Source organism: Apis cerana, linkage group LG4 (assembly GCF_029169275.1).
Source record: "Apis cerana isolate GH-2021 linkage group LG4, AcerK_1.0, whole genome shotgun sequence".
Taxonomy (NCBI): Eukaryota; Metazoa; Arthropoda; class Insecta; order Hymenoptera; family Apidae; genus Apis; species Apis cerana.
In genome coordinates, this window is record NC_083855.1 from 12566970 (window position 1) to 12594135 (window position 27166).

The 27166-nt window shown below is 37.0% G+C and overlaps 2 protein-coding genes and 4 long non-coding RNA genes across 10 annotated transcripts in view; 3 read left to right on the plus strand and 3 right to left on the minus strand.

Moving 5' to 3' along the window:
• LOC133666056 (uncharacterized) lies at positions 1-2432 on the minus strand. Its single transcript, XR_009829603.1, has 2 exons — positions 2313-2432; positions 1-2243 (listed from the first exon to the last, which is right to left on the minus strand). It is a non-coding gene; the product is annotated as an uncharacterized LOC133666056 (long non-coding RNA).
• LOC108000879 (agrin) lies at positions 2241-19366 on the plus strand. 2 transcript variants are annotated; one of them, XM_017061560.3, is made up of 9 exons: positions 2241-3324; positions 16273-16389; positions 16587-16896; positions 16986-17129; positions 17216-17386; positions 17474-17638; positions 17744-17866; positions 18097-18273; positions 18358-19366. In XM_017061560.3, exons 1-9 carry the CDS (start codon positions 3270-3272, stop codon positions 18587-18589), a joined length of 1494 nt encoding a protein of 497 aa, XP_016917049.1. In that variant the 5' UTR covers positions 2241-3269; the 3' UTR covers positions 18590-19366. The 2 variants fall into 2 exon arrangements, with proteins under 2 accessions (XP_016917049.1, XP_061930461.1); XM_062074477.1 differs by lacking the exon at positions 2241-3324 and having other exon boundaries at positions 16529-16896.
• On the minus strand, positions 9073-16274 carry LOC133666055 (uncharacterized). Its single transcript, XR_009829602.1, has 2 exons — positions 12545-16274; positions 9073-11067 (listed from the first exon to the last, which is right to left on the minus strand). It is a non-coding gene; the product is annotated as an uncharacterized LOC133666055 (long non-coding RNA).
• On the plus strand, positions 10954-14552 carry LOC133666057 (uncharacterized). Its single transcript, XR_009829604.1, has 2 exons — positions 10954-11082; positions 11157-14552. It is a non-coding gene; the product is annotated as an uncharacterized LOC133666057 (long non-coding RNA).
• Positions 19060-27166, minus strand: part of LOC114577923 (uncharacterized) — a 9660-nt gene continuing 1553 nt past the window's right edge. Inside the window, exon 2 of the long non-coding RNA XR_003698398.2 lies at positions 19060-26350. This is a non-coding gene — a long non-coding RNA (uncharacterized LOC114577923). The remainder of the gene's footprint in view (positions 26351-27166) is intronic.
• The window catches only part of LOC108000830 (focal adhesion kinase 1), a 31529-nt gene continuing 23879 nt past the window's right edge, over positions 19517-27166 (plus strand). For 2 of the 4 annotated variants that reach the window (XM_062074466.1, XM_062074472.1), the window contains exon 1: positions 19517-19844. The gene's annotated coding sequence lies outside the window, so the exon portion shown is untranslated. Of the gene's footprint in view, positions 19845-26343; positions 27124-27166 lie in introns of those variants that run through there. The other 2 variants (XM_062074467.1, XM_062074470.1) reach the window with 2 other exon arrangements.

Genomic DNA, 27166 nt, shown 5'->3' on the forward strand with positions numbered 1-27166 from the left:
TTACAGAAATAGAAATTTTAAATTTATTTTATAATAATACAATACAAAATAAGATTTGCTTTGGAATAAAGAAAAAAGTATATTGTAAAACATTATAATAAATAGAAAAAATCGAAAATTGTAAGTAAATATAGATAAGGAGAGTAAATAAGAAAGATAAAAATAAGATAAAAATTGGCTTTCAACGCCATCTCTCGAGTACTCTTGGAAAATTGTTTTTGATACTCAAAAGATGACGCTGAGCCTTAATCTATTACTTTACACTTTATACTCTTTTATATTGCTTTCGAAGAGATATCTTGAGCATTCGAGAGATGACGTTGAAAATCAATTCTTATCTTTTTTATCTTATCTATATTAGTTTCATTTAGGCACTTTAGAGATGGCGCTAATTCCATAATTTCTAACCTATCTCTGTCCTTTTCTCATTATATGTTTTCCTTATCCATATTTATTCTGTAAACTTTATAGACTTATAAGAAACGGTGTTGATATCTGATTTATTTTATTATCTTCTTTTCACCTAATCTATTGATTAAAAATCTTAATAGATAAAATTAATATTGATTCTATTTATTTAATTCAATTTAATTTTTATATATCGTAAATATGTGCATATCTATTTTTTATATATTTAAATTCTTATATGACATTGAAATACATATATTTTATATATATACATATAAATATTTTTTTGTATGTCGCAGAGATTATATATGTATGCGTCAGATTTTTTTAAATATCATAATATATCTGTCAGTTTGTTCATTATTTTGATATTTCTAAAGATATCTCACTTTAATTAAATATCCTATATTGCATTAAGAAATTAAATTAATACAGTATCAAGAAATTAAGCATACATATTAATAGAAAATTTGCAAATAAGATTATCTATGAATATTATCACATGTGTTCAATTAGAACATAAAAATAAAATTGATTTCATTCGTGTGATTGGCCTAATTTGTTAATATGGTCAAATTATCTTGTTGAATCGATGTGTTAAGATTCTGCTACAGAGTATTATTGAATCACGTGGAAAGGAAATGTGCGGGAAATGACATAAGATTGAAACATGAATCGTTTATGAAACTACGAAAACGATGCAAGCAAATCTACCGACATTATAATGCTACTGACTTCAAATGGAACGGAAAAATTTTACAAAAGAGAGCCGATCGGACTTAATTAGAAAATTTGATTGAGAATAAAAATATATATTACCGCTACAGATATATACATATATATGCGTATAAAAAAACATTATATAAGAAAAATTTTGACATTATTTTTATCGAATATCGGTTATAAAAGTACGTAAGAAAGTATATATATATATATATATATATATATAGATTCACAATGAATGAATGAATCCATTCAAATTCAATTCGCTTAAAGAACGTTTTTGTTTGATCATCATTACGTTTACACATTATGATGATATATTATACGTATATCATGATATACGTGTACAAATTTGTACCTATAATATTATAATATTATTCATAACATTAATCTATCCTTTTTTTTCGCGACTTTTGAATATTTCTCGCAGGACAAGACCTAAAAACGTTATAAATAGCATTATTCTCGAGCAAATGAACGAAGCAAAGACAGAATTTCATAGCGATACGGTAAGGAGGTCGTTGCTCGATCGTTTAGTCGTTTTAAGGCCGTCGTGAAACACATGCAAAAACATGCGAATTGTAACACGTAGACGGTTACCTGGCCCGATTGATCGAGGAGGATCAGAGAGCGGGAATACACGATTTCCGTAATCGAAATCGAGAATCGTTGAAAATCGTAAAAAAAAAGTATTTTCGATGTGAAAAAATTTGGAAATGAATTTTTTTTTTACCTTTTTCGAAATAATGGCTCGAATCAATGCTTGCGTTTACTCTATCTGGAAATTCGAATACAGTTACAGGCTATGTTAGGCGAGGCTGCCGTGTTAAACGCAAGTGCAAGTGGGTTAATGGTGAAGTCCAGGTGAGAAAGAAAAAAGTACGAAAGTGACCGATACGTAGACATATGTTGCGCGTATGTGCGCGCACATTTTACAGTATACGGACAGATACTATGACAGTTGATGTTGACGAATGTCCCCTCCCAATCTTCGGGCAAACAACATCGAATGGATAGGTTTGGCTGCAGCTGCACCTGTACACCATTGGAGAGCGGTGCCTCCGGTATACATTTGGCCTCTCTTCCCTTGGACCACTGCCACACTTTCCTCTCTATACACACGTACAGAACAACCAGTGTATATCTACGCTTTTTAGTTCTCGTTCGAACATTATACGTACGAAACTGGAACATCGAGAGGGATTTCGTCGAATCTAGGAATCTAGGAAAGCGTAGAGACGCGGCATCGAGACGTGGATAAAATTAGTTTACAATTATCAGGCTTAATTAACTGACACATGATAATAATAGCCACTTTATACAACGTACACCACAAAATTAATTAAATACGAGGCTAATTAAATTGCGAAACGAAATTACGTTTAATACATTCCCATACTTTATATTTATAGACACTGGATGAGAATGACATCTCTATGAGAATATCTCTATATCATCGAACAATCAAGTTTTCACGAGGATTCTCGTTATTTTACATATTATTACACTCGATTGGTAAAAGGTTTGCGTCGAGATGGGATACTCGATTGATCGGTACACGACGATGGGATTAGAAAAGTAAAAGACTGTTTCCTCGGGATGAAGAAGAAGAAGAAGTAAAAGGAGGAGGAGAAGAGAAAGAGGAGGACGATGCGGAGGAGGAAGAGTTGGCCTAGAAACAGTGGTTCGTCGCTGTGCTCTCTACCGTTTGGCTAGTCGTCACCGACGATGATGGTAATGGCAAATGGCCCATGGAGAGGCTCTCCGGTCCGCGCCTCCACTGGAAACGGGAGCACGCCACGTGAAAGTAGGAAGGGGAGGCTATAGCCGGACCGTCGTTGCTTCGTGCGGCTCAGTCGTTCGTAGACCTCGAAGGACGATAGAGGTCGAAGAGGGCACTTCCTCCTCTCCTTCCTCACGGCGCCACCACCTCACCTTCTCTCCCATCTTTCCGCGCCTTCGGCATCGATCCTTCTTCTTAACCACGGTGGCAAGAGCACGGAACGTCGTCTGCCCGCAATAAGATAATCGTCCGACCATCCGCCCGCCACGCTTGCGAGAAAATTGACTTATAACGACTCAGTTGATACACGATCGTGGTAAAAAGGTCCGAACAAGGATCGTCGACACCACGAAGGATGCAACGTCACATCTCGTTCCTCGTTGGGATCATCTTGCTGTGTTGCCTTCAAGGTCGGTATCGCTTTTAACCATTTGAACCAGAGTCGATCGATCCACTCTGGCGAAAGTTGCAACAGGTCTACGATTTTTCTTTTCTTTTTCTTCCTCGATCTCGTCTTCCTCTCTCTCTTTTCGCTCGCACTTCTCCCCTTCCCCCCCTTTCCTTCTTCTTTCCACGTCATCTTTCACTTCTTCTCCTTCTTTTTTCGAGGCAAAGTTGTTTCAGAAATTACATCGATTCGTCTGATGCAAACTGTTTCCAATAGTTTTCACGGTCGGCTAATTGAGAAATAAATAAATGAACTCGGCACGGACAGCCAGGGCCCGTCCATTCATTACTCCTCGCGTAAACCAGTCGCTCGTCCGATGGAGAGTAAAAGCACCGCTCTCGCCGATTCCTCGTTCGGATAATGATAATGGTACAATCGATATCGTACCCTCCTCACGAATGTCTTCCTTCTTTTCTTCCAAACGATTTGCTGCTCCGATCTTTGATCTTTGACTCGTTATTAAATCTTTTTCAACTTCTTTCTTTCCTTTTTTAACGGGAGACGGTGCGCACATGTGTGCACCGAGTCGGATTGCAATTGGTCGAGCGCATCGAGCGCTCGAGAGGACGGCGAATCGATCCTGTCCTCAAGTGGGTCGGTCGACCAGAATTGCAAAAATTCTGGATCCGAGCGACGTAACGTAATTGCGTAGCAATTTCAAAAAGAAAAAAAGTAACATATATATATATATAAATAAACGCGTGCGTAAAACGTCTCTTCCCCTTCTCTTCTCCTTTTCCCCTCTTTTTTCTTCTCTCCGTTCCGTTTTGTTTTTAACAAAAAAGGAAATCCTTCCGGGACGATACCGATGTTCCGTAACGGACATTCTTTTTCTCTTTTTCTCGGCAAATGGCTTTGGCTGGAGCGCCCATTGAATTCTCGACAGGGAGCCGGTATCCTCTATGGCCTAAGTGCGATGCTTTTTCAACCGGAGGGGGGAAAAAAAGAAAGAAAAAAGAACCAATGGTTTTTCGTTTTAATCTCTCGTATGCTCGCAACCTCGTGCACGAGCCGACTTACACGCGCGCGCGCGCATGGGAGGGGGAGAGAGAGAGAGAGAGAGAGGAGGATTCTTCCTTTTCCTTTTTGGATTTATCATTACACTCTCCCGACGATAAATAGATACATTTGCCATTTTACGCTTTCCTTCATCGACAACCGTAATGTAATAAAAACGAGTGGTTTTTAATTAATTTAACCTCGTTTATCGAGAGAAACGCGAAAGAGGAGAAAAGAAAAGAGGAAAGGATCGGTCGATTTCTTCGAGATTTCGGTATTGTGCTTGAGTGCGTGGATTAATTCGATTAATAACGTATTACGCGGTTTAGCTATACGTGATGAAAAGGTGATCGTGATCATACGTTTCGAACATCGTAAAATTCTATCGAGAGTTGAGCTTTCGAAAATAACGATAATGAAGAAAAATTTTACGAGACTTTTCTCTTCGCTTTTATCGCGTATACGGGAACGCGTTGATTAATTATAGCGCGAATTACAGCTAATAATCACGTTTAAGGAAACTTTAATTTTTTAATAATGCGTTTTTTAGCGTTCTGTGGAAAGATCCGGTCAGTTTATCATCATTCCCTTTCTTTCCCTCTCTCTTCTTTTTAAAATAGGACGAATAACAATCTTTTTTTCTTTTTTAATCACGCTGACGTGAGTCATATCGTATCGAGAGTAATCCCGCCTTTCTCTGTTGATGCTACTTCTTTTTCTTTTTTTACGCTCGTTTATCATAATTATCGAAACTCGTGTATTCAATCAAGTAAAATATAATCGTCGATCGAGAAAGAAAAAAACGTTATGGTTTCGCTTCGTTGACTTTCCAATCGCTCTCGAATCATCGTGACCCGATTCTTTCTCCATTGTATCTCGTAAGAGAGTATTACGGATTAAATTGACATTCCCGCATAGTTATCGGCGTTAATGAAGTTATTCAACAGAGTTGGAAAGAAAATATATATATATATATATATATATATATTATATATATGCAAACGATGTTCACTGAGTTGTATTCCACAACTCTGCCGTTCCATCGACTATGAAGCGTGTTTTCACGCTTGAAAAGACTTAGAGTTTAGCCGAGTGGAAAAAGGGCACGACGCTTCTCGAGTCGATTTCGAATTTATTAATACGCGGATTACACACCGACCACCTGATGATCGTGAACGAGCAAAGTGGGAACCGGACAAACTTTCTTCGATTCGAGTTTCTCATCGATGATTATTATTAATATTATTAACTGGGTTTACAACGCGATTATACGTGTTTTGATTTCCGATTTAAAAAGATATTTGGAAAATATCGAGTATTAATTTTTTTTTTCTCAACGATTTGAGATTTAAATTAAATTTAAATCTCGATTTAAATCTCGTTTATTGGATATTGAAGAAAGAGGAGCGAAAAATTTTTGCTTCGCACGAGTCTGTTCGTATCTCGAATCGTCGTATTTCTTTCCTTTTTTCTTTCGAGATCGAACAACTCGTTACCGTTATTCGAAAATGCTTAGAAAATATTTGTACGGCCTGGTTTTGTGACACCGAAACCGATCTTTCATTTTTCTTTCTTTCTCTCTTTCCTTTCGTCTTTCGATCGATTTCGATTCGAGTCTCTTCCCTCGAGTCGAGTTTTGTAAAATCGTATCGTAAAAAATAAAAGAAAAAAGGAAGAAAGAAAGCTTACTTATAAATAATCACAAATTGCACGCGAATGCGAAAGCATTCGATAATACGCGAAATAATGTTGACGATACGACTGATTCCGGGCCGCGTAATAGCGCATAGTTGTAACTCTGTCTGCAAAAGTCGAACAGACTGTTAAATAAACACCGATGGAGGGAATAAGTACGAGTTTATGGCAAGTGGAAAGGTGTCCCGTGTATCTCTCTCGAATGCGAAATCCTCGATCGAATTTTTCTCGAACGAATTATTCGTCGAAAAACGAGAAAAAGAAAAGAAACGCGAATCGAGTCAAAACAGTTAATCGTCCATCTTTTTTCCTTTCCTCTCCGATCATTTTTCCCATTTTCTTCTTTCTTCTTCGCCTCTCATCGCTCCTCTTCCTCCTTCTCCTTCTCCTCCTCCTCCTCCTCTTTCTCCTCTTCCTCCCCGCAACGCCTGCCTGGGAGAAGCATGCTCGGATTAAAACACTTTCGCGGGGCCTTTCACTTCAGAAATTAGATTAAACGATCACACAAGTGCATCACGAAGCACAAACACGTATAAATATCGCGATATAGAAGCGGCTTTTGTTTATTTTATTTTATTTTTTTTTCCTTTTTTCCATAGAGAGCGCGTAATACGCGCTGTTTCGTTCCCGCAATCGAGGCCTCGTGCCGGGTTTAATGGAACGTATCGGGGAATCTGGTACATCTGGCCCCTTCGATCGCTGCTCTTTCCCACCCAATTTTTCCACTACTTACGTACGTATTACGCGCGAGAAAAAGTATCTCGTAATCGTCCTTCTCGTAAGGCAACGTTTCTCTTCTCTTCTCTTTAACGAATTTTTGATTTTTCGGGAGGGAAATATCGGGTAAAGACAAGGTATTACACGCGAATTAATAATTTCGATCTATATGAGAGACGAGTTAACGAGATAAAAAAACAAAAATGACGAATACGAATTATTTCCTGCATGATTATTATATTACATTTGAACAGGGAGGGGAGAGGAACAGTAATTCGCTCGATCGGTAAAAATTTAAGGATGGATATAATTATCGTGTACTCGATCGAACAACCATTGCATTGGCTGCACAGAGAAGAAGGAGTTACTTGGGGAATCAACTCTCAACCCGATATTTCGTTGAACCGCGAAAAATGAAAAGTCACCGTTTTAATCAATCCAGGGAGAGGATCGATTCCCCCTCCCTTCCTGCCTCGCTTTGCTCTCATGTCAGGCGCGCAAGGTCGGCAGGATCGAGCGCTCCATCGATCAAAGTCGAGCAGACAGTCGCGAAGTGAACCTTGAAATAAAGCAGCGTGGAACCGCAAGCGATTAACCTTAGTTCCTTAGCGGAACTGTATTTCACCGACATCTTCGATCGATAAACCAGTCGCGGCTGTCCTTTCGGGAACGGAACCGTTACCGTGGCTCGATTCATCCGTCGATAGGAAGGTACTTGACTTACTTCCATGACCTCGAGACCCAGTGAACGTGCACTCTGATGAATTTCAAACTTGCATCATTCATTCCTAATTCTCTATAATTCTCGATCGAACGAACGATCGCTCGCGAGCTTCAATTTCAATTTCTTCTTCTTATTCTTCTTCTTATTCCTCCTCCTCCTCCCTCGAAGGAAATGAATTTTACGATCGAGAAAAGGATGGAAAAGGATAGAAGAGGTTGTTGGCGTTGAGAGAATTAGCATGACGTTCCTTCACGATCACAGGTTTAGCAGGTTTACAAGCAACAATGGGCAAGCGATATATGTGTCGGTTTATGCGCGGTAACGAGATGCGCATATAAAAGGTTTCGTGTATCCGCGGGAAGAGGGGATAAAATACTTGCGAGGTATTTACGCCTGTGCGGTAAAAGAAATGCTCCTCACGTTTTTTCGATGTTACCCGACTTCGAACGAATCGCCATATCGTTAAAATGGGAAGATTCCTCGAGAGCTATCGGGAGGGGGGATGAGAAGAGCTTTTTCACCGTTGACTATTTTTCCATGCGGTGAACTATTTCGAATCCATTTGTAATATATATATATACATATGGAGAAGTATATGGATCGTGATTGGAATAGGTCATTCTCGTATTATATTTCTATTGTGCGATGGTGAAACGTTGAAGGATTTGATATTCCGTTTTTTCAGAATTTCTCGATATTTTTATTAGAACTGGAGGATTATTGGAATTGTATTCGACGATGTTTCATCTCTGGTATCAGAGATGGATAAAATTTTAAGAATAATAAAGTTACTTACGATACGATATATCATTTAAACATTATTGGAATATTTTAAATTTATTGCTATTTAACGTAGTAACTTTTAATTATTGTCCAGATGCGTATATCCGTATATCTGGCAAACTTATTAACGAGAAGGAAAGAAGAAAAAGGAAAAGGCGGAAGGAAGGTAGAAGAGAGCTCGTTTATTTATTTTCATCATTATTGCAATAAATCAAAGTTATCAGTTTCACGTTCCACTTTTCCGGTTTTCACGTATGCGTGTGTTGCGAGGAAAAGGAGCAGCAGGGGCTGTGTTTCCTCATTTGCGCGGCGAGAAATCATGTAAATGAGAAAGCTACACGCGCGCGAGCGCGCGAGAAAGGAATAGAAAATAGATTCTAATTTCGAACGATTTTCGATCGTGCTCGCTTGGTTCTTTTACCTATAATAGCGAGTACGATCGAAATCGTAGTCATTTCCCCTCACGATCGAGGGTTGTGAAACCCTGGCCTAGACTTAAGTAGGTATGGAGGTCATAGAGGTCGAGGTCACTTTCATGATTCTTTCCTTCTCTCGGTGAATTATACATTTAATGGGTATATCACAGGTTAAAGGGTATCGCTTGAATCGCGATTTTCGTATCAATGAAAACCGTTCGTGATCGGTCGATTAGTTTTCCACGATCGTGCAACTTTTTTTTCAGTTGAAACCGGTTGCATTAAATAATATTGTATCGCTCTGGTAAAAGAGAAAATGGATATCCCCAAGTGTGTAAGTAGTCGAGAGTAAGTAGAATCAAGGTCGCTTTCGATGTATCTACTGTAAATTTGAATATATTAATGTTTCATTAATGTTATCGGTTTACAATTAATTAAATTCTCATCAACTATATATTATAGTTCGATGAAAAAAACTTGTAACCTGTAGATTGATTCTACTCGTCTTATTTACGCTCGTTACATTAATACGAGACGAATTTTTTATATCGAAAGAATCGATTATTATCGCTCGTCATGTTAGAATTTTTTTTTTTTGACAAAAAGTAAAATTTCTCAAATAAAAACATACGTCATTTAATCGAATTACTTAATTTATAGATAACTTCTGGAAAGATAAATTCAAAGAAAAAAGATTATATGAATGAGGACTGCGCGTGTTTATCGGGTAGCAACATCGACCTTGGTCGATAATTTCTCTGGCACGCAGTGATGCATTTCTTCTTAATCGCTTAATATTCCGTCCCTCTTACCTCGTTTTAGTCTAATTATCTTTAATATGCAATTTCCTTAAGCGCATGTATACCTAACGTTCCCCACACAATCGCGATTCCCCCTCGCATATCATTCAATGAAAATTCTATTAAAGATCGAGCTCAGGGAAAGCTCGAATTACACGCCAACATTTCTTCTGGCTACGAACGCCCTAATGCATTCACGCGAAACGAACGGAATTATCTTTCTTAAACAGGGAATAATGTAAAAAGAACTGGGCCAAAATTCTTGATTCAGCAGTCGGTAATGTCATGCGCGAAACGCACGAGTCCTTCTATTCCCGTTATCCAAATCCACGCGAAAAACGTAGTCTGGATAACTGTGCGTGAGAAGACGAAGAAAACAAAAAAAAATATGTAAAAAAGAATATATAAAATTAACTTACGACCATGATCTTATGCGTTACCGTTTCTGCATGCTCTATGTGTATACATAGTGTATACTTATACACGTAAATTTTTTATTCGCGGTTTGTAGTCGAATACCTAACATTTAAAAGATATATGACCGCGAGCAACGATTCTACAATAATCGAGATACGCTGTACATACTATGAATTATAAAATAAGTCCAACTTGATATATCGAAATATTCTATTTATGATATTCAATCTGCACAAGTTTAGAAAATATTACATTTCGATTCTTTTTAATTATCAGACAAAACGAACGAGTATCGATAACAATTTTTGAAAACTGTAATCGAATAACACTGAAAACTAAATAGGAAGAAAATGAAAGAATGAGAAATCATAATTCGAAATTTCATTTCATCATGCATCGATCAAATCGTAGAGAAATTATATACATTTCTATTGCGATAAATTTATATAATGAAGTGGAAAAAAGTGCAAGGGCGATATTACGATAATACGAGGATGAAAAAAGTGTATGTATGTGAGTAACCGATCGAACATTTCTCCGATGTAACGGATCGCCACGGTATACAGTGCACACGCGTTCACGTGCGAGATCGAGCCGATCTGGGAGGTAGTTTTTCGCCCCAGTACTCCACTTACTACCACCACTCGCCACTTAAACCGAACGCGACGATTTATGGAACGCGACTCGTTTGTCTTGTTCCTTCGCCAACAGCGACACACATACCAATTTTTTATCGGCTTCTGAGGCCATGCACTCCCTATCTCGCACGTTCTCTTCATTACGATAGCCATTGATTAATGATATATATTGCTCGGCCACGAAAAGATGGAAATCGAAATTTCGTTTGCTTTACTGAGCATATTATTATTAACATTAGTGTACATAGTAGTAAGATTCTTATACACTATGAGGATAAGGATATTTCGTTAATAGTTAACTCTTTACTTATGAGAGTTTACGCCAATGCTTTGAAATTATCGTCACGGCATCGTTCTGTTCCAGTCACACTTGATATGTTCATTTATTTTCTTTGTCACACGATTCGATTGTAGATGTGACCGTTTCGGCCAATTGCGAAAATACGTGTGAAGTAGGGATATCAAGTAGTGGGGCAATAGTGTCCAATAGGCATTGCTTTTCTGCTTGTCATCTTCCTATGAACGAACAGTGTACGTGTGTAAATCATGATACTTTCTACTGTTTAAAGATATTGTAGAATTTAATTAATTTTATATTACAACAGGTTTTACTGAGCATTCGTAACTTTCTTAACTGACTGCTAGATTGGCAGAAACAACTGTGATGCATCGTGGCAGCGAATACAAGTTGGAACCTGTTTCTATTAGTAACTACCAGCTAATTTGTAATTACCTAGCTGTTTTACCGTTTGAAATATTTGGTGCGCATGGCCGTAACTTGGTGGATGGTGTGAAACAAAATTTGCGAGTGAAATTTTTCTCGTCATTTTTAATAATAACTTGATCGTGTGAGTAACTAGATGATGAGTTTATTCTTTAGTCAATTTGCGTTTCAACGCGCTTCTTTACAACTTTATCGAAACAATAGCGTTGCTATGCAGGAAATGGGATCGTTTCATAGCGATACGGAAGTCACGACGATAGATACGTCGTTAACGTTTCTCGTCGGTAGAAATTCTTTCGATACGGAAACACGTTATAAACAAAGATAAACAATAAAGCTTGGAATAATGACTCATCAATATTTAATATTATCTTTTATGATAGTTATGAGTAACGAATTTTCGAAGATGAACATATCCCACGGTGAACAATTACGATGTCGATCACATAAATTTATAACAGAAATACTAGAAATAGCAAAGTTGCTCGTTAATGCAACGCGGCGTGGACGTGTTACTGGACAATGCTATGAGGAAGACGAGATCGTTTTGCGATGATAAAGAGGAGAGGGATTGGCTAGGACGAGAAGATCGACCATGTGGTTACATTGTGGAGAAGAAGAGACTGCACGAGAAACAGAGTTCGGAACCACGGTGCACGAACAAGCTTACCGTGATTTTCACGGTATCGATTACGAATGATTTACGTTGTCGTTTCTTTCGTACTGACGCGATAGTGTCCTGCGCACGCGATCATACGTAAGTGCTTGCGTTGGTCAGATTTCGCAGTCAAGATTATCGTCAAAATTAATGTATTACCATTTAACCTCTACGTTGCTTTATCTTTCGTTTCAACTTTTTCTATTTCTTTTTTTTCTTTGTTATTTAAGTTGGTTATTTATATTCGAACTCGTTGTAACTTTTATCATCGCCATTTACCAGTATTCCAAATTAGGTTAAAGGGAATTATTCTATTCTATATATATATATAGACACTTGTACTTGTGTGAAAGATCGTCGATTCATTTGTGTATAACCAATGAACACGTGAATCATGAATAAACCAAAGAGCACGTATAAAAATATAAATTCCGGTTCTGGATTATCTGTCGATTATTCATAGACATGTTCGCGCGGATTAGACATGAAATCGTCGATCGACTACCGTGAAAATTTCAAAGTACATTCTACATGATCTTTTCTAAATGAAAGTTGATGAAAAACTATCTTCGGTATCGATAAATTAGCGATAAACGACTTAATTATCTTACCTCGAATCAAATATTTTCAAATATCAGGCGGCTATTGGTTATATTCTTGTAACCACAACGTCCATCCAATTCATCCAAGCTACCGTTTTTCCGCTCGTGTCTCCAGGAATAGCGGCTAGGAAACAAGAACAAAAGCCATAGTCCCGTACATTGTTCATTTTATTTATGAGCCACGGTTTATTCGTATCAAATCGTTCCGGTTCGTTAAACAGATCCTTATTCCACTGTTATCGATCTCAAAGAGAGTTGGATGCGAGTCGGTCGTGTATATCTCTCTCTTTCTCGGCTTCTCGTTTCGTGGACAAAAATCCAAGGAGCACCAGCATCCACCCGTCGGTGTGCATCCTTGCCGTGGTTCACCGACCCGCATATTTCTCCTCCTTCTCCTCTTCCCCACCCCTTGTCACACTCGCTCCTTCCCTTACCTCGTTCACTTCTCGTTGGAGGAAGCGGCGGCGCGCATCCATTGTGCACCATCCTCCGCATGCATGCATGCATGCATGCATGCACGCGTGCACGAGCTTGGCTGCGCGAGCCGTACAACTTCTACGGGGATATAATTTGATCTACATTGTTCGCCAATCGCCCCCTGGCCAGACTGGTCACTCCAGTTATTGCCATAATTGATTCACTTAATCGCGCTCGTGGGAGTGACGGACACCTCCTTCGGCCTCCCGTCTATCAATCTCGCACGTCCATTTGAAACGATTCGAATCTCTCCTTCTTCGTTCCGTCTTCTTTCTCTCGTCTCGTAATCGTACGCGTGAAAATTATCGTCCAATTCTTTCTTTCTTTCTTTCTTCTCTCGCGATTAAATTAGAACCACGTTTTAGAAGATCTTGAGAGGTTCCAAGACACGTTCTACTTAGAAACAGAAATTCAATTAAGATATGCGCGTATCGTGACCAAGTATTAACAGATATCGTTCGATAAACGGTGATTGTCGTAATTTCGGAGAGTTTACGCTCGTAAAACGCGCTTATCTTGGACTGTATTCGATTATTAGCGTGCTTTGACTCCCAACGAAGCAGGAAGAAGCGTAACTCGTTTATTACACGGAAAAAGGGTATAATATTGGCGATGTTCGCGGCGTCTTTGAGAGAGGAGCTGCGGCTGACCAGGAAGACCGTTCTTCTATGATACAATGCGTATCGGCCTATCTCGTTCGCTTTGTAAATTTGATTTTTTTTGGATTCAGGCGAATTACCGTCGCAGCCGAACGGTATATCGAATCGTTCGCTTCGATCGGCCGTGATTCCAGTAAATTGTATCCCGCGGAGAAGTCTGACTCGATTGTTACGCGAACAGAGATGTCTTACGCATGCGGAAATTTTTTTTTCGAGAAAGCTCATCAGCCTACGAGGGGAACGGATATAAATGCGAGATAGGATAGAAATATGAACCATCAAGTAAAGATTTTGACAAATGATTATACATTATTGTTCATATACGATTTGTAATATCAGTAAAATGTTACTTAAACATTTATATCGTAATTAAAATTTTTATTAGTTTTTTAAGTTATTAGCGATGTTTTATGTTCGAAATAACTTTTTAAAGAATTATTTATTTAAATTATTTATTTGCTTGCTAGTGATTGAATGTATTCGTTGGTTCTGATTAGATATCATTGCATTGAACGTGATGATCTTTCGACCAATTTTTTTTATTGTTTCTTGTGATAATTTCTTATAAATATTAAATTTACACAAATATCTCTCAAACAACAATTGAGTTTCATAAACTTTTAATTATATTACTGTATTTGTCATTTATTCGAAAGATAATTTTTATGATACCTTTGTATGCATATTGATAATTAGAAAATGATGAAATAAATTCTTCTTCTAAATTTAAACTTAAACATTTTTCACAGAACAAAGTAGTTTGGATATTTTTGAACACAATTTATGTGGTTATAAATTGTTCTAATTGTGATTATTATACTATATTTATACATTATCTTTTATTATTCTTATACATTAATAAAATCTTTCTATCAATCATATATTTTCATAATTTATTTCTCTTAAAAAATGACAGTGTATTAACCTCTTGATTTATTTAGAAAAAATAAAAAAAAAATTAAAAGTTCATAATATTTATTTTTACGTTGCATATGAAATTCCTCAAACTTTTTCATTTTTTTTTACATTACTATTTTAAGACTCTCTACGTCGAAAAATAAAATGGATATTCGTATTCTTTCTTCGGCAAATAAATCTGTAGATAAATTATCGAATTGCATCGATTAAGCATGTATATTATTAGCTAGTTGGTAACAACCAGAACCAACAGTACCGGTGTTGCAGATCGTTTGAGATCGCACTTACCTTGCTTTGCATCCCGTTTAACGTACGTGTTGGAGAAAAGCAAAGAAGCAAATTTTATATCTGCGATTTGTCGATTAGTCGCATGAAAGTGATTCATTTAAATTACGCACAGTGATTACGAATACATTCGAAGATTATTTTACGAAAAAAATCACCTAACTCGAAAATTCTGTTAATGTGAGAATAAAATCAAAGTTGTCCACATTTTTAATACAATTTCAGAATTATTTTTTACAACAAGGTGATGGAACGCTGAACATTTTTGTAATTCAAAATTTCGCTTTATTTCACACTCTGTTAAACAAAGTTACATCTAAACAGAATTAATTGAAACTTTGTGGATCGATTCGAAAAAAAAAAAAAATACACGAATCCATTATTACTCTGCACGATCACTAAATTCATCTCATTAAAGATACAATAAAATAATGTTCGCCAACAGTTTTGCCAAATGTATGTATCCGACGCGTATCGCCACGATATCGCGCCAGTATCTTTAACTGTACACCCTGAATTCTATAATTTGTTACATATTATGCGAGCTGGTGTAGAACGGCCGTAGTAAATCCCGTGTGCTGTTGACCCGACGATCACTGGACCGAAACCAAGCCGGCGGACCCGGCGTGTTGCAGAGATATCCGCGGCGAGGGGTCAACAGGAAGTAATTAAAGTTTCGACAGAATCTCTCTCGCCAGGTTTAACCTCGCCATTACCGGTGGTATTGGTCGCCGCGAGAGGAAAAAAAGAAAAAAAGAAAAAAGAAAAAGAGGAGGAAAAAAAAATCGCAGGACGATTCTCGAACGGACGAAGGCGATCTCGCCTTCTTCCTTTCCGGTTTGCTCGATTATTTTTAACTCGACCTTTCACGCTCTCGCGAGATGAACGCGCGCAATCTCCGCAATCTCCACGCGCTTTTTCGAGGCGATGCATCGCCGCCGAGCAGGCTCCGATTACCAATCTTTTCTTTCGATTCCTCGCCACTGTATATTTATCTTCTGCCAGTCACTTTCTTTCGCGCGTTCAATCTTCCCATTGTATTATATATCCTCTACCTCTCGTTCAATAAAAAGAACACCTCCCTCCATAAAGCGAACTGCGTAAACGATATTTACAATACTCGCAATTTACAACGGTCGAAAAATGAAGTACTCGCGATGAAGAAAAAAGAAAAAAAAAGTCGAGAGTGCTCGATATTTTCTTTCCTCCCGAGGATCGAGGATCGAAGAAAATTGATTAATTTTTTTCACAATATTTATAAGTATTGTGCTCGACAAAGAAAAAAAGTATTGGCAAAAAAGAAATTAAAACGCGCGTATATTCGTGCATTTTTTTCTTTCCTCTCGAGCGAAGATTAGAAAAAAAATTTATTAATTTTTTTTATCGACATCTACGCAGATTTAGCGATCGGCGCTTGCCCACGAATATGTCCGCCAAGCGGAGAGCCAGTATGCGGTAGCGACGGAGTGATCTACGCGTCTCAGTGTGAAATGCGGAAGAAGATGTGTGGAAAAGGTAAAAGGGCTTGTTTTAACTACGTAATAATAATTATGATTGGACGGCGCGGTACGTTGCTTGCTCGTTCACCTTCGTTTACAACGTCCGCCGCGTTTCTTACGCGTTTCAAATTCTCATCTCTGGGATACTATTTAAGAGTAGACGCATGTGACGCGAAGGCAGCGATAATTATCGACACTGAACGAATTACGCAGGCGTGACCATGGCGACGGAGAAGACCGCTTGTTTAAGATCGTCCGGAAGCAAGTGCGAGCATCGATGCCCCGGCGATCAGGATCCCGTATGCGGAACGGACGGCCGTACCTATTTGAACAAGTGTATGCTCAGAGTGGAGATCTGCAGAGTCGGTATCGAATTGTCGCATCTGGGCCCTTGCAACAACATCTCGGCGCACAGGGAAAACTGTCCTGTCTCGTGTGATTTTGCACCGCTCGACGGGCCCATCTGCGGAAGCGATGGCAACGTTTACAAATCCACGTGTCAAATGAAGTTACTCACCTGCGGGTACGTCTCTTTACGCCGCCTTCTTTATCGTCTCTGCCAAGATAAGTGATCGATCGGTACGGTTTTGATTCTTGTTCTTTTTCTATCAGACAAGGCGTTGTACGTACGAACAAGAAGCATTGTCAGACCACGAGGCATTGTCGTGAATCGTGTTGGCGCGGTGCCAAGCCAGCCTGCGGTAGCGATGGAATCCTTTATTCGAATACCTGTAAAATGCGAGCAAAGAATTGCGGGTAAGAAACACGATCCTTGATTAAATTAAGGCGGCAAGCCAAAACTATTCGTTTTTTTTTTTTTTTATACCTGATCGATCGTTCAGCAAACACGTGTTCGAGGTGCCGATGTCATATTGCGTGTCGCTCGAGCGGACATCTGGCGGCCAAACTAACGCTTGTCCCTTGGATTGCAAAAACGAGCCAGAAGTGCCAACCTGTGGATCAGACGGGAGTATATATAGGAACGAATGTGAGATGCAAATGCTTAATTGCGGGTTAGTGGCCAATTTTAATTAAATATTATCTCGTGGACTGTTTATAATTTCGTTATTTAATTTTCTGTGTTACGTTTCATTTCTCAGGCAAGCAAGAAGGAAGGTGACAGTGGTAGATTTTGAAAAATGTAAAAGCCGTTTGACTAAGTGCACGAAACAGCAGCAAAGGTGTGGAAACGATGTGGATCCAGTTTGCGGAAGCGACGCGAACACGTATCCGAATCAATGTCACTTAAACGTGGCAGTATGCTTGTAAGTCGTAAGAGATAATCATTTCTCAAAGAAGATCCATTCAAAGATACATAATTGTAGATTAATCGTTGATTCTTGACACGTTGTTATCGTATTGTCTTTCAGGAAGGGCATTCAATTGGCTCACGTTGGAGAATGTACGACCTTGAAAGAAACCGAACAGTGCCCTGAAGATTGCAGCGAGGTACCCGAGGAACCAGTTTGTGGAAGCGATGGCAACGTTTATCGGTGATTAAGAATGTTATTTAAATTCCAGGCCATTTGCTGCTTCAAGACAATTTTCTTTAGGAAATTGCGAATCCCAAATTATTTTACTCATTACAAAAAAAAAAAAGAAAAATTGAACTTTCTTTTTTTCGCTGTCTATCATTTTCATTCTATTTTTTTGATAAATATTTTTCTTCGATGTTAATTTTTAGTATTAATCACATTTATAAATCATACTCGTATATTTTTAGATCTCTTTGCCATCTACGACGCGAGACATGCGGTCAGAGGGTGGTTCAAGTGCCAGCGCAACATTGTCGTACTACCGCGCTTTGCAACCAGATCTGTAGCGGAGAACGCCAATTTGTTTGTGGTTCCGATAACAAACTTTATCGTAACGAATGTGAGATGAAAAGGGACAATTGTGGGTAAGCAATAATTGCGTTTTTGATCGATTAAGTAAATGAAATATTTAATGTATTCAGTAATGATAATCAAATGTTCCATTTTAGGAAACACGTGTATGTAGTGCCCATGAAGAGATGCGTACAAGGCTTTTTATTCCGTGGTTGTCAAAAAATTTGCCCACCCTATTATGACCCTGTTTGCGGTACCGATGGTATGACTTACAGCAATGAATGTTTTCTGGAAATCGAAAACTGTCGCAGTCGAAGCATAGTCACGAAGAAGTATCATGGCGTATGCGGTCAACCAACTGAAGAACCTAAGAACTATTTGTATTAGTTTCATGAAATTCGATCTATTTGCATTTTTGTTGTCTCCTTCTCTATCATTTTTTCTCTCCAAAAAAATATTTTCTTAAAAATGATCGATATTATTTTATATAATCGAATCAAATTTTGAGTAATTTTTATATCTGTTCTTTTTTGAAACGGAATTTTAGTACCATTCTCTCTTTTCGAGAGAAAAATTATTCGATCGAAATTGAATTAAATTGCTCTTAAATTGCTCATTTGAACAACGTTGTAGTTCGTAGACAACAAGTGATTTTCACAGTACGCATGACAGCCCTTATCGTACGCGCAAGTATCCATGAATTATCAAATTTTTATATTTATTTCGTATTTTTTAATTGAAAATGATGGATTCTTGCACGATATATATATTTTACATTTATAATAGGAATTTCGCGACGTTAAATCATGCGTTTGTGTTCGTTTGACATCTTCGCACATTACTCGCTGATTAATTCATTTTTATTTATTTTAGTATTATTCTTAATTATCATATCATCCTTTCATCATTTATCGCTAATACTACGTAACACGAATAGTTCCAAAATGCATTTATATTCCAATTATTATAAGAAAGTACATATTTAATTATTATATGTACGTATATCCCTCTTTCTGACATGTGATTGTTTATACCATAATTATCTTATCATTGTATACTTTTATTTATTCAATCAAACATTTGACAATCCTTTTTGTATCGATATTAATATACATGCTTCAAATGTCAATAATAAACTATATATGGATATTTTTAGGTAAAAAATAATGTAATTATTCAACAATATTTTTTACGTCGATAAAATAATTATTAAAATAAGCGACAGTAGATAAATAATTTAAATTGAAACGATATTATGTATGAATACTGATAGATGGCGTTAATATTTACATCGATACAATTGCCGCAAGATGGCAGTAATATTCGCTGATATTGACAGGTGCTGAAGGAATATGGCGGCCAGTGTTTACGACAACTGATCGAAACCGATCGAATTTACGGATGAGTCGTGTGCTTCGCGTATTATTTACGATTTCTCTTCCGACACAGTGTTTTTGTTGATTTTTGAATCGTATGCCAAGCATCTGTCTATTTTTCGTTAAAACAATTGAGTGTAAAGTTGATCCAATTAGTGAAACGAGCTTCTCGATCTCGAAAATTTGAGATCAGGTGGTGGATTTGTCTTTGATACAGAAGTGCTTCCGAAGCGGATCACTGGAATATTACGGGATTCGTCGTTATCGTAAGTACCGATAATTAATCCTTATTTTATTTTTGATCGGACAATTAAAAGATCGTAATAGAAATGAAGTATAGTCAGTTAAATAACGTGTGGAAAACTTTGATAAGCGAAAGACAGAAGTGGCCATCTTTGAGCCTCCCTGTGTGTTAGTTACACCGGCGAAAAAGGATCACGATTACACGAATCGTGTTACATAAAATGATGCTGTTGTCGGATGACACATGGAATGCCTTGAATAATCATTATGTGAGAGAAAGGTTTTCCTTCTTCCATGTATCTTACTATCCTATGTATCTTCTGGAAGTTATCTTTAATCTATGCATATAATCTATCGAATACATCGTATCATCTTCTATTTATCTTTATTTTTGATTTTTCGATATTGGTAAACTTTCATTCGAACGTTTAATTACATATATAGAAAATATAATAAATATAGGTCATACTTTAATCTCACCGAATCATAATCTGTTTTAATATATTTTAGTTTTTTATTTTTATACGAGAAGAAAAAAGAATATTAATTGTTATAATTTATTAATTATAATAACGAGGAATACATGAATATCAAAATATCAATATTGTATGTCGAATTAAAAAATCATTAAATCGAACCTATGACAAACGGATACTCATAATATTTTAACTAAATATTTTGAGATGGGAATTTTTATAACGCTCAAAATCGCATGTTTTCATAAAATTATAATTGCAGAGTAGAAAAATTGTTTGATATAAATGATATATAACTGCAAACATATTGTTAATCATAATCCAGATCTCTCGATATATTTACCGATCTTTCATCCATCTTTTATTATCTTATCATTTATCTTTGTATCAACGATTTGACGATTTTGTGATGATGATACCAAGTTAAGAATTTCAGCAGTCGGAGAAAGAATGAATGATGCATGTAATTAAATTTATCGATCATTTTTTTTTACTTCACAATCGTATACTCGTCGCGATTGTTCTTTTTATATTTACAAATTTGCGGTTCTTGTGCATTGTATCGTTTTTACTTTTATTTTTACGCGAATCTGTTTTTTGAGAGGAAAAAGAAATGGTATTGTCATCCTTCATTTGCTTATTGCCTTAAGAATTTTATTGGGAAAGAGAATTGTAAAAACAATATCTATCGATTTCGTTCTCGAAGATATTACATAATCATTGTTCGATAATCCATTATATGAGATAAATTTAATCAAAAGTAAAATTATATTATATTATATATGGTATATAACTTCGTTATCTACAATTCATTTTAGCGAAAATTCTTTTTCATCAAACTCAAAAATAAAATAAAAAGAGAAGCAAAATGTTTGACAGTGAAAAAAAAAATTTTATATGAATCTATCGATTATTGGATCGTCGAGTTAGGCTGCGCTCAATACAAATGAAAGCAGCAATCGAGAAGTCGTCCTCGATCAATCGTAACGGCACCTTGTCTCGTTCTTCTTTATTAAATGAATTTCCTAGCAAGTTGACCTACAGATTACTTTTGCACTTCCAATTGGCACGTATCGTCATCGCTGTTATATACACACACACATATATACATACATATATATATAGTATACGTACAATTTATTGGAATTTCTCATATAAGAGAATATATAATATATTACGTATATCTATTATATCTACTTAAAAATGATGTAATATTTTGATGGATATATTTCTATAGACAATAGTATCGACGTTGAAATTGTTTATCGAATACTCTATATAAAAATTAAAATATTACACTGCAATGAGGATTTATTTTTATTTTACTTATTATTACAACTATAAATATATATTATCTATCATGCTCTATTGCATTCATCGCGATTAAATATCGAGCGAAGAGAGAATTGTATCTTTTTACATATTGCGTATATATAATATACATATATCGTAATTGTACGATCTTTTATGATAAAAATAGATTTTGATTACATATCGAAGTTGACAACGGATTGACTATTTGCTTTTTGACAAAACTAAGGAAGTCAATTACAAATTCTCACGTGCATTTTCATGAAATTAATCACATATATAAAAGTTCCCTCGATTCGAAATAATCTATTGTGTTTTAATGGTCATGTCACACGCTCTCGAGTCTTGAACACGTAAATCGACCTCGAACCGGATCTCACATCCGTTCTTTTTTTTTTTCTCTCTCTCTCTTTTCTTTTTGTTCCTTTCAGGAAGGGTAATATGGAATTAAATAGGGGTGGCGGGATCTCGCGTGTCTCTGCATGTGTATGTAAATCCCATTCTGTGCTCATAAACGGACCGAAATGCACCGTCTACGAGCATTCAACCGGTACACAAGAGAGATAAATTTCTCTTCGAGTGGCGCATTGTGTCGTAATAAAAATTCTTTTGACGGCCGTTTAAAGAAACACAAAAATAATAGGAAGCGTGTTTTATCGAGCGCAATTTCTATCGTGGTCTCGTACTCCTCTTCTCACTTGGTTCTCGACTCGTATAAGAAATAACCTGCAAAATGTTACGCGTTCAGCAAATTTTTCTTATGCGATAACTCATCGATTCTTTTGCTTATATATATATATATATGTGTGTGTGTGTATGTAAGTATCTGTTTTTGGGCACGCATAATCGAAATTTGATGGTTTCTTTCAAACGTTTCACGTCATCCTGCCATTTTTTCCACTCGAATAGAATCCTCCTACGTGATCGAAAGTAATCGAAATTAATTCACGCCTATTTCGATACTCGCCACGCTTCGCTTTCGCTTTCGTTTTTTTTTTTTTTATATATACCTTTGATTCGACTGAAATTGTTAGTTACACGCAATAATCGATATTCCTAAATCTTTTTTTTCTCGGTCTAGAACGTTACGGGATCGTGGTGCAAAATGGAAACAGAGGGATTATGCTTACATAGTTCACTCGGTACGGTTCTCATTCGTTTCCGGTCACGCGATTCTGTCCTTAATTAATCGTGACGTCGAGGACGTACGCTAGATTTTCTTCTTCCTCGATTTTTTTTTTCCTTCCTCTTTTTTATTTTTTTTTTTTTAATTTAATAAGCAAAGCGATAAAACCACATCTACGAAAATGTGTGTCGTTATCTCACATTACGGGATGCTTTATTTTCATGGGCGAAACCGGAAGCTTCGGGATGCACGACTACTATTGTCATGAGCCACTGTTTATCCTTCGCGATACGTTATCTTATCAGCTAGTCCTTTACCTCTGTTGATAGATAAGTCGGCTAGGTTTATTCTCTCGTGTTTCTTTTTCACTGTTTTTTTTTCTCTTCAGATTTCGAACAAGTAAGTAAAAATGAATTAGAAAAAATTCAAGAGTCATATTTCAATGTAAAAGTTCAGTTGGGATAAAAAAAATGGTGGAAATCGCACGCACGACGAATCGAGCTTCCGGTGGAAATAATTTTACAGTCGGTAATGTTTTAACTGGATTATCAAGATGATATCGGTAATTTTACCACGGTAATTAACGCTACTTGCCGATAAAAATACCAAGGATTCGCGTTTCTCTTTTCCGGTAGAGTTTGTGAGATAGAAGAGCAATTAATTACAGGCCTCGTTAATCAGACCTATTGTACATACGTGCTCGTGTATTCTTATATGCGTATGCATGTGTGTTAACCTCGTTTAGATTTATCTACTTATCGGTATACTAATCGTTCTATCATCCGAGTATCGATGTTTCGATTATTTTTTTATTTTCTACTTTTTTCAATTTTCTATTTTTAAAATTCAAAAAGAGCAGCACGAAATTCTCCTCACTAAGATTCCTTCCATTGAAGCGTAAAAGCTAGACAAATAACGTCTGTGGCTACTCAGACGTACAGCCTACACATCATTTTTCAGTCTTCTTTATCGAACAGTTGTTCCTCTTTTTTCCTTCTTCTTCCTCTTTCCGCTAATTTTTTCTTTTTTTACTTCTAATTTTTAACTCTTTATTCTATATCTTCCTATATGTATATTTCTCATGTTGAAGTTAATTGCAAAATTTAAATTCAATTCGATGTTATTTGATTTCTATTCCAATTTCAACGAATTAGAATAATAACGCATGATGGTCGTGCATTCGCGATGAAGTAAGTTAACATTCTCGAAAGTCTGCTTATCGAGGTAATTTAAACGAAAATTAGAGAATCGTGATTTTGACCATACAACATGATTTAGTTACCGACCAATTACGCTACTTTCATTAGTAAAGTTTTCCCGTGGAACAAGCGGCGCAAAGCGGCCAGACAGCCGTCTGGTTCCTGGTTTTCTTCTTCCCTGATTGTACACACGAATCTACATATGCGCACATATATGTGTACGTACCTATTAGCCATTGTAAGCAACCACGTGAGAAACGACTAGCTCGCTTTGCCTCATCCACGTCTTTCGACATTATCCCCATTATCCTTTAACATCCTTTTTCAGCATGTTTAATGCCACATATTGACGCTGACCGCGTGAAATCTTTCTGCCTTTCTTTCTCTGTTTCGTTACTATCGTTACACATATATATATATGTATATGTATATGTATATACTTATCGTAGAAGATGTCTTATACGTGGTGACTCAACCATCCTCAAGTGTCGAGAACCTTATTGCACGAGATAAAAATTAACACTGGTACGCGACGTTCATTGTTACGGAATTAACAATTTCTGTTCGAATAATATAGCCGATTGATGGAACTACGAGCGCCCTCTGTCCGATCCTCGGTTCATATACGCGAGATCTCGGTTTGTGGTTGAACTTTAATGAATTTCAATTGATTCGTCTTCTCTCGTTTAGAAGAGCACACTGTGGTGTGGCTGTGCTAAGCACCGCGACGTGGGTCGATTTTATGAGACGAACGTGACTCTACCGGTATCTTTTCTCAGATGTACGATTTCTATGCAGTTTCGGTCTCGCTTGGTTTACGATTCCTTCCGTTTATGATCAGGATAAGGCAAGACACGAATCATAAATTTCGATGACTCGGTTTCCTCTTTCTTGTTGCTATTATAATTATTATAAACGGATGTGAATGTCAGACTTTTATCCCGGAAATCGAATCGTACGATATCTATTATTATTCGCGAATAACTATGTGCAAATTAGGTTAGGTTAGGTTAAGTGTGCGCATGTACTAATAGCATGCGCCAACTTTGCTACTTGTTAGAGATTTTTGCGATCAAAATAAACGTAACGTTGAAAGAAATGCACGAGCATAAATCGTTGCTTCTACGAAAGAATATGATGTGTTAAAAAGGAAATGTTTGCCGAGAGATATTTGCTGATCGTTCAAGTCGCGGAGTGAAAACACAGCCAAGTTTCCATACTCTACTTTATATGTACTACGACATTAGCCCGTTAGAAAGCACATTGTTTTTCTTCTCTTATCTTTTGTTCCTTCGGCCCATCATCCTTGTGTGTAGATGCACGCACAAGTGTGCTTCTTTCTAATTTCTTTTTATACGTCACTCTCTTGTATTTCCATCGTTCCAAAGAATCCTCTCACTATGGAAATTGCACCATTTTAAACTTCTATATGCATACATAAGTATCTGTATACATGCGTAATATGCATACATACGAATACTGTGGAACAAACTTTTGCGAACAATAGTCTTTTTTCTTTGTGCTGTCTTTAAGTAAGGTAAAGTAACGTGACATTGAAAATTCAAAGTTAAATGAATATCTCTTAGAAAGTCGAAAAAAATATTTCAATTTGCTATGATATATATAGGTTATGAAAAGGTTAAAATTATTAAAGATCGAGATGAAAAATTTCGATTATTGAATTATTAATTTTAAATTACTAGTCATTTTTCAAAGAATCAAGTATTCAAGTTGAAATCAAATTTAGTAATTGTAAAAAATATCTTTTTCATCTGTAAAAAAGAAGTTGTGAAATTCATACGCATAAATGTAAATATAACATCTAGTAGTAGTATGTACGAATTACTTGACATTATTTGACCGCTCGTAAAAAAGCGCCCCCTTTCAGATTCGGATAACAATAGCATTTATCGTGTATCCGAGTCGAAGTTTTGAAAAAGTTTTTCATTTTACACTCAATAATATATGGGATCACCAACTTGAACAAACATCAAACATTCGCGGATTGAACCGCGATCGATATTAATTATTCGCAACGAAAGCAGTTCTCTGATTTTACCTCGATTCTCAACTTCAATTATTGACCATATTCCATGGGTTACGTAAACCATGTTGTCTTACTTGCCAAAAGTATTTCAATCGATTGTTTTAAGCAATTTTTCGTAATAGTTGTTCGAAGACATCGTGAAAAATTATTGACACGTTGTTTACAAAGCGTGATAAAATTCGTGATTAATTAATGATAAAAAAACAGAAAAGATAAATTAGGTTAGGTATATGCGAGGTCGTTAGGCCAACACCTGACGAGGAAAATATGATCAGATCGAAGTCGAAGTCGGGCTACCGCTGCGATATTCAAGGATCTGTCGTTCACGCACACTTTCTTCGTTCATGGATGAACAAATGATCAAGCGACCCTAAAGTAAAAGAAAAAAAAAGGTGAACTCGCTTGTTTACCGGAGAGAGAAAGAAAGATGGAGGCGTGAAGTTCGTGAACAAGAGAACGAAATGTGTAGTCAGTGAAGAAAGAGAATGACGCATGGTGGTGCGAGAGCGAGAAGGAAGAAAAGTCTGTTGCGCGCGAGTGCAAGGGAACGAATGGAAGAGAGTGACAGAGAAGGAGAGAGAGAGAGAGAGAGACGAAGGATGAAGTGCGTGCGCGTGTCGTATTCGAGAGAGACACGGTAGCTTCTCATAGAGAAGAGACAGTTGCTGGTTTGCCGCAAGGCTGTTTGCATCGAAGAGGCGAAAGTTACACCAAACGGGGTCCACACCCCATTTTTCATTCTTCATCGTGTTTCGTTTCATTTTTTTTTCTTTTGGTTTTATTATTATACGATGTTTCGTTCCACGCCATTTAGCTCGACGTGATCGACTTATCAAGACGACGGATGTCGATCGACTGTCGCGCGATTTCGCGTCGAAACGTGCTACCGATTACGCGGAACGTCTTACGAAGGTTCGATAAGCAGTGGTGTAATGTGTTGATGTGATTATTTGCGTTGATTGTGATCGTCCAAGGTAAAAGACGATCATCCATTTTCGTGGACGCGATCTTGACATGGAAATCGACGGGGTTTGCAATGAGGTCGCGAGAATCGGTCAAGTGTCGATCGAAGTGTAATTTCGGAAAGATTGTGCGTAACGATGGAAAAAATATAGATGAAAAACCATGGCAAACTATATATAAGTATGTCGAAGAAAAAACTGTTGAAAATTAATAGCGTTATGGT